The sequence below is a fragment of the Glycine max genome, chromosome 1, assembly GCF_000004515.6.
Source record: "Glycine max cultivar Williams 82 chromosome 1, Glycine_max_v4.0, whole genome shotgun sequence".
In the NCBI taxonomy this organism is placed as follows: Eukaryota; Viridiplantae; Streptophyta; class Magnoliopsida; order Fabales; family Fabaceae; genus Glycine; species Glycine max.
This window is the reverse complement of record NC_016088.4, coordinates 36,954,442-36,963,313: the sequence shown is the minus strand read 5'-3', so window position 1 is coordinate 36,963,313 and position 8,872 is coordinate 36,954,442. Positions and strand designations below refer to the sequence as shown.

At 31.3% G+C, this 8,872-nt stretch overlaps 1 protein-coding gene across 1 annotated transcript; it reads left to right on the top strand.

Annotated features, from left to right (window-relative positions):
• The first annotated feature begins 7,233 nt into the window (after positions 1–7,233).
• On the top strand, positions 7,234–7,993 carry LOC111255647 (heat shock protein). The gene has a single exon (NM_001356982.1). The coding sequence runs from the start codon at positions 7,320–7,322 to the stop codon at positions 7,752–7,754; it is 435 nt and encodes a 144-aa protein (NP_001343911.1). The 5' UTR covers positions 7,234–7,319; the 3' UTR covers positions 7,755–7,993.
• The last annotated feature ends 879 nt before the right edge of the window (positions 7,994–8,872 follow it).

Genomic DNA, 8,872 nt, shown 5'->3' with positions numbered 1-8,872 from the left:
TTTATTTTTGAAAGAGGTAATAAAGTTACATATTGATTTTAGCCCTTTAGAAATCTACACTTAACTAATAAAAGCGGAAAAGATCATTTAAAGGCGTTGGACCTTTGAAAATGGTTTTTTTAGGTGATGACAAAAAGTTTGGTTTATGAATTGATTTTAGCCTTAGTTTTGCTTTGGTTATTAGTCAATTCGATTTAAGAAAGGGAAATCCCAAAGAAAACGTCCGATTGATTTTTTTTATTTTACTAAAAGATATTTTTTATTATTATATTATTATTTTGCCTCTTTTTTTATTTTAAACGTGGTTACGGCATGACCGAATGGCCGAAATTCATTTTAACAGAAATTAAAGGATGTTACAATACGAATGATCGGTGGAAATTTATTATATTTTTTATTAGGCGGGAAAATGACTTAAATAAATGACTAAAGCACGTCAAAAGGGGGTACGGAAAGTAAATAAAATGGGAATAAAAGCACGCAAAACAAATGAGGACCACTAAGGGTACATAGAATGAATTAAAAAGTTCGATTTCGGGAACTTACCGGTTGAAGACCGAAGAACGACAAAGAACGAACGAAGAACGGTTGAAAATCATCGCGAAATCACTCATGAAAACGTCACGGAAGCGCCTCGGCTTGGATTTTCTTCACAGAAATAATTTTTCTCACTAATTTTAAGTGAATCTCGGATACTAGGAGGGTTGAACATTTTTGTTCTTCCCTCCTCCCCCTATTTATAGGAAAATGGGGGAGGAGCTTGCCACCCAGCTCGCCCAGGCGAGCTAGGTTGCTTCCTTCAGAAGCAACCGCCTTCTGGAGGAACATCCTGGAAGGCCCAAGTGGGCCTGGTTGCTATTTGCACCCCCATTTTTACTAAATACACCCCCTTTCCTTTTTTTGCTTATTCTTTTTCCGTAAAGTTACGGAAACTTACGAATTACGTAACGATACTTGTTTTCCTTCCGTAATGTTACGGAACCTTACGGATTACGTAATCATCCCTTTTTTGCCTTTCGAAATGTTACGGAACTTTACGGATTACACACTAACACTTCCTTTTAATTTTCGGCATGTCACGGAACTTCACGGATTGTGCTACAATGCTTTCTAATACTCATGCTATTCTTTTATAATTTTATTAATTTGTAGAAAGATTATTGTTTCTTGCTGTCATTTATAGAGTTATTATGAAGTTACATTCAACTCTGTCAATACATATTTTGTTTGCTCTCTAATGTTTCTTTTTACCTTGGTACATTCTTATGAAATTTGTTTCTTTCTGTTTTTCTCTCAACAATGTAAAAATTCACTACCATTAAACTCTTAAATAAAAAAAACTAAACTTGAATATCTTACTTTTTTTTTACTAGTCAAATTTAAACCTTAGGTGGTGACGCTCAAATGTTTATGCAAATCACCTAAATCCAAATATATGTTATTCACTACATGCACTTACAAAAGTAGCCTCACCTCAGTGAATGAAGTAATCGAGCGCCATCTTGGCAAGTAATCCAACAACGCAACAATAAGCTAGTTAAGCCCTGAAAACCAGTTAAGTGCCCTTACTACAAAAAAAATGCATTTTTCCGACAGCCAAAATCCATCGAAAACGTTAAAAATCCGTCGCTAACTGTCAATTTCCAACGGACAAAAATCCATCGAAAAAAAGGTCATGGGAAATTTTAACTAACGAATTTTTTGTAATCCGTCGAAAATAATCCGTGGGAAATTTCTGACAGAAAGTTTACATGGGAAATTTCCAACAGATAGTGTCCGTCGAAAATTTCCCATGAAAAATCTGTCAAAAATAATCAGTGAAAAATTTCTGATGGAAAGTTTTCGTGGGAAAGTTCTGACAGAAAGTGTCTGTCGGAAATGACAAAAAAAAAAATAGGGAGTGGAAGTGTGAAAAACATGTACAATTGGAAAAAAAAATAAGGACTGAGAAGAGACAAAAAGGAGGTGCGAATAATAAAGCCCAAACCTCACCCACATCAAAGCCATGTTTACGTGGGTTTTGTTGGACAACGAAAATTTTAGTGGTTAAATGTTAAAAAGATGGACTTAGATTCTTTAGGATCCTAACCCCCTTTTGCCCCTACGAAAGCATATCAGTGTTTCATAATTAAGTATATTTTTTATATTCCTATTTTTAATAACCGTTAGATTTAAATCTAATGGCCAAAATCACTACTGTAGAGGCAGCATAGTTGCACACAATTCATATACTAAAAGATTTAGACTATTATATGGCCTCTGCACAAAATTTTAAAAATTATATGGCCTATGCACAAAATTTTACATAACTCTTAACACCAATTACAAATGATGTTAACATAAACCCAACCTTGCATCATTCAGCATCCATATGACAGTGTAAAAAGCATCAAAACCTCCAGGTGTAGCTGGAATAATTTAAAGATCATATAAACAAAAAACGACCTTCAAATATTAGTTAAAAAATTAATAAATTAAAACCTTAATTCAAAATGACACTAATATGAGATGATAATCTGTACTAATAATGAAATAATTTAATATAAGTAATTTTATTTAGCTTCAACAAAATTCTCTCTAGTAAAAAATGCAAATAATCTATAAAAAAAAATTAACTCAAATTAGATATAACTGGAGGTAAAATGACACTTCCATTTGAAACCTGCAAGAGTCACTTTATTACAAGAATTTTGTCTATATCCGAATAAAAATTAATCTTACACCAAAAAGATATATAAAAACATTTTTATGATCTTATCTTAAAAATAGTAAGAATAAGAAATATATATATATATATATATATAGCATTACCTCATAAATTGGGCACTATCTCATATATTAAAGCATTAAAAGTACAATTTAAATAAGAGGAAAATAATAAGTTACACAACTAAAGCGAGGTACATATATTCATGAATATTATATTTATAGAAACAAGACTTATTTGGTAAATTTATAAAATTTTATCGTGTAGATCGAGAGAATTGCATGCATGCCTTGGAGTTGTGGGTTGTGTATATGTGACGCAGGACCCACATTAGGGAGGGGTGTGGGCCATGAGTTGGTGAAGTTCATATTACCCAACATGATGGGGTTCACGATCGAGGGGTGTGGACCTTGATTTAGTAGTGATGAAGTTCATCCCCCCTAGCTTCTACTGGCATGGACAACCACTCATCATGCCTCTCTCTTCTCTTTTTATGTTCTTATCTTAACTCAACTCTTTCCATTTCAAAATATTTACAATAAATACATTAGCTTCATCAAAATCTGCTCTATTATTTGTTGTTTCTTAGGACGGTATACAGTGATATATTGAAATTGCAAATTACCAAACAACAAGGGTATGTAGTGAAATAAGCAGGCAGCACCCAATTATTTGAGTCTAGCTCTCCATTATCATTGTTCAATATATTAATTGCAATTTATTTGAGTAAGTTTCTGAAGTTCGAGAAGTCAATATGTCCTCCTTCAAGTTTTTTATTGACATAATATGTCCTCTTTCAAGTATTAACACTTTAATTTGTTTAGTTCTACTTATATAGTTTGAGATATTTTAAAGGGCTGAATATGTTTTTAGTATTAAGTAGTAGTTAAATAAAAAGTTTATGTTTTTTCCGTACAAAATAAATTGTCTCTGTTTTTAGAAGGGTCTGTCTTTTATAAAAAAAAATAAAATTGTCTGCTTTTAATCCTTAATAAACTTATAGAAATAAAATTTATATATGGAACATTTTCTAGCAGATATATGGTTTTTTTTTTTTTTAGAATTAAAAGCAGATTGTATACCATTTATAGAGATTAATAAAAATGTATTTAACCCCTATTTTAATATGTTTAATTTCAAATAGCAAAAGAAGTGCGTGGAGCATATGCCAGTAGTTCACCACTGCATCTCATACTGGAAATAAAAACAGAGATCTTCAATGTTACTTATTATTTTTCGTACTTGTCAGTTTCTAGTTCTCATTATCTTCAATTTTTATATCCAAATTTACAGCAAATATAAAAACAAAATTATAGCATAAAAACAGAGATCAAACCTACACTCATAATTATAGCATAAAAACATAGATCAAACCTACACTCATAATTATAGCATAAAAACATAGATCAGATCTACGCAGTACAAGAGATCAAACTTGAAGCTCATTAATTAGCTATTCTTATTACCTCACTGTGATGGGAGTGGGCGCAGCGGCGTGGGCTCAGAGAGGAGGAGCGACAACGAAGGCACTGTGGAGGCACAAACGCATGGGCTCCCAGGACGGCACAGTGGAGGCACAAAGCTGTGGCTCATAGGACGGCACAGCGGAGGCAAGGTCGAAAACGTGAGTGAGAAGAGGGCTAGGGTTAGGCCTTTTCTTTGGGTAAAATTAAAATTCTGATGGACCGAAATCCTTCCGTAAAATCCGTCGAAAAGATAGTAAATGATATACTTTCCGATAGAAAATTTTTCTGTGGATAAATTTCGTCGGAATTTTATAAATTTCCGACAGAATTCAGCGACGAAATAAATTCGGTGGGAAATATTCTGTGGGAAATATCATTTTTTTTAGTGCCCCTAACTAATTTGTTTCATCTTTATCCACCAATTATCAGTAGTTTAGCATATAATATCGTCAAATTCATAAGGAACGGCAAAATATCGATCATCAATTGCAAAATATCACTTTTCGCAATTCTTGTTATTATTTTAGAAAAGTGTTTGCACCAGTAATGACCGGGTCTGGGTGGCAATACGCGCATACCGTAAAAAGCATACTTAAGATGTGATAGTATATGAAAGAAATATTTTTAACATTCTCTCGTAAAAGTGTGCTTAAAAATTAGGCCTTAGCGATGTTTATGCACCAGAACTTTGGTTCTTGAAATTGTATCTTAAACATTACAAAAATGAAAGGAAGAGAAATATAGATATAATAATAAAATATAACAAAAGAGAGAGATCGAAAGAAATAATAGATGTTGATAAATATCTATAAATAAGTGTTCATGAATCAATTGAAACATTGTAGTGTTTATTTTCTTCTTATTTCTATTTTGAATAATGATAAAAATAGAGGTTGAAAGAAGAGAATATAGAAATAAAAGAGATATCAATAAATAAAATAAATGTGAGATAGAAAAGAAAGTGACTAATAGTAAATATTTTCCTTCTATTTTAAGCTGCAAAAAGTGGTATTATTATTACTTTGGATAAATCCTTCATATACCCTTCATGGATCAATGGCCTTTGCAAATGAGCAATGTGTTTTTCTTCCTTTTAGCATTTGCTGTCAGTTTTTTTAATTCTTATTTTTCTTTTCTTTCTTTGTGCCCTTTACATTTTCAATTATACTATTTTAATAATTGTTAAAATAAGGTATTAATATGATATAGACTCTTAACATTGTTTAATAATTTTATTGCCTACTTGTCATTTATCATACCTAAAGTCATTTTGTGAGTGAATATAATGTTTATATATATATATTTTTTACAGCTATGAAACCCTTTTCTTGTCTCATATTGCTGAAGATATAACTGATTCCTCTACATTTGCAGGTGATAGATCTTAAATGCTATCAGTATATCTTCCCTCATTCCTTCCCCTCCCTTTTTCTTTTCTATATCTTAATTTCCTAATTAATTTTTCCTTTGTGCTTATAATTTGCTTGTAGATGGTGTTCCAAAAGAAGGACTCCGAATCCAAGATATACTTGTTAGGATTGCAGTCCTGTTCTTGATAAGGGACAAGGTAAGTTTTAAATGAACTTTTTGTATTTTAATTGCTCATTATTAGTGTATTATATCTACCTACTCTCCCAGTCTTACTGCAATATAAGAGGGTTGGTAAAAGATTTAGAAAGGAATCCTTGGTAAAAAAATATTTCCAGTTTAGGGACAATTTACCACTCCAATGATTTGCAATTTGCAATTGCAAATTAACCCTTTGAGTGGTTAGTTGCTCCACACTCATATATTTTAACCAAGATTTGTTTTTGGTACCTGTTTTTTTAAATATGCTTGTCGTATCATCTCATGTGAAGCTTTTCATGAGTTCTATTACTATTGTTATAAAAAATTGTGATAACATCTAGATGCATGCCCAACTATTAAATGTTGCGAGTATAATCTCCTCTATTATTTTCCAACACCCTTGTTTAAAGTGTTTCGGTAATTATATATAATGAAATGGAAACTTTATGCTTCTATATTTATGATTCTATCGAGTTCAACTGACTATATACCAATATTTTTGTGGTATAAATGCACTTTAACCATCTTAATTATTACTAAAAAAATGACATCTAAGACAGATTGATTAGAATATTTTTCATCAAATTATTTTTAAAAAAATATATATTTTAAAACGATTCTTAGAAAAATTATTTCAAAAAATTTATTTTTTTAAAATGGTTTTTAAGAAAATCGTATTAGAATCTTTAAATTTGTTAACTTTTTTTGGTTTAAAAAAGACATTATAAAACGGTTCTCTAAAAAATCGTCTTAGAAAATCTATTTTTTAAGAAAATTTTTGAAAAAATAATCTTAAAATCCTCAACAATTTTAATTTTTTTTTTAAAAAAATTGATTCTAAGACGATTTTTTAAAGAACCTTCTTAAAATTATTACTTTTTTAATTTTTTTTAAAAATGTATTCTAACACAATTCTTAAACAAAATTGTCTGTATAATTATACTCTTCTAAGACATTATTGTATAAAGTTTTGATTTCAAAGACGATTCAAAATCATCTTAAAATATCTCTAAAAACCATCGTCAAATATACTTTTTCTAATAATGCTATCTAGTTAATACTATATTTTCACTATTCGTAAGTACCCATATTATTTAAGTATTTTAAAGTTCAATATAAATCGTATTAATTCTTTCATGATTGCCTTGCTAAAATCAATTTAGTGTTCAAAATTCTTAGAGTTCTTTGGAAGAAAAAAAAAAAGTCACCAATCTTAAGATTCCTATCATTTTTGCAAAAGTGGAGAAACAACATGAATGTTCTATTGAATTCCCATATCTTTTGTTGCCACAAGAATAAAATTTATGATTGCTGTAACAAAGTAGACCTTGCCACGTAATAGAAACTAGTAGAACATTGTGGATGAAAAGTTGAAAACCAATAATTAAACCCTTATGATGAAATGAACATAGAATAGAACAAGCCCGAAACTTCACGAACCCCCATACCCCACTTTCCTATAAATATACGTATTCAATTCCCCTTCAGCTCATCGTCAAAGAATCCGAAGCACAAACACAACAATCGAGCTTGCAACTTCACCCAAGTCTCAAACAACCTTTTAAACCTCATCAAACATGTCTCTGATTCCATCATTGCTAAGCAACAGAAACATCATGGACCCCTTCTCCACCAACATCTGGGCACCCTCTGACTCCGACAGCGAGGTTTCCGCCTTCGTGAACGCACGTGTGGACTGGAAGGAAACCCCGGAGTCGCATGTGTTCAAGGCGGACTTGCCGGGGCTGAAGAAGGAGGAGGTGAAGGTGGAGGTGGAGGAAGGGCGCGTGTTGAACATCAGCGGAGAGAGGAGCGTCGAGAAAGAGGACAAGAATGAGAAGTGGCACCGCGTCGAAAGGGGTCGTGGAAAGTTCCAGAGGAAGTTCTGGTTGCCTGAGGATGCCAAAGTTGATGAAGTGAAGGCCTCTATGGAGAATGGAGTGCTCACTGTTATTGTTCCTAAGGTGCCGGACAAGAAGCCTGAGGTAAAGACCATTGAGATCAGTGGTTGAATAACTTCAATTGAGACCATTGAGATCATATGATACTTGAACCTCTTGAATAGGAGTTAATTGTTAGAAAGAATGGCAAAATAAAATTCAATAATCGATGTATAAAAATCGTATTCGTTTTCTTAAGTGTTAATGTTGTGGTGGTTGTAAATCTTGTATTAATTTTTACTTGTGAGGTAATTCACTAGTTTCTTGTAATAAAACATAAAGGGAGAAATTACTGTTTTACGTGCTGTCTACCTACTATAAATTCTCTTATTATATGGGGATTTTCCCGTGGACTTCCATGAAAAATTCACATAAATTTTATGCGGATTAAAATTTGTAAGTAAAGTTATCGTCAATGATATATTTCATGTAATTTTAAAATTTACAGAAATTTTATGCGGAATTTTTCTCATAAGAAACTTTCCTATGAATTTTTTTAGCAAGAAAGTTTTTTCACGGATTCAAAATTTGCAGGAAATTCCCCATGTAATTGTCATGTGAATTTTAAATCTGCAAAAAATTCCACTACTAAAAAACTCCACAGCTAAATTTCTTGCAAATTATAAAAAGTAATTAATTTATTATTTAATAAACATTTTTAATATATTATTGATGCACTCTAGATTTTTTAATATTAGTTTTTTTAATTATGAAATATTAGGAAATTATTTCCATTATAGACCTTGTATATATATACTTCTAATAATATATTATATTACTGCACGTTTGTAAATGGATAAATAAGTATGAATTAAATGCTCTGTAACCACTCGTTAATGAACTTCAGTTGTTGAAACAAACCTGTACTCCCGAAGCAGAGAATAGCAAAAGTGTTTTGTGTGTTACACAGTGTTTTCTACCTATTAAAAAAGCCTACGAAGTTAGGAACAATTTTTTACATCAATCTAAGTGAACTGAATACGTTGTACCCGTGGACGACATTTAACACAACTACTTAACAGCGCTTACGTGGCTTTTTTATTCAATTTTTCTTTCATATATTTTTTTTAAATAAAAAACCTTAACACAACAAAATAAAGGACAAAAATAAAAAATACTTAATAGCACTTACGTGGCTTTTTTATTCAATTTTTCTTTCATATATTTTTTTAAATAAAAAACCTTAACAC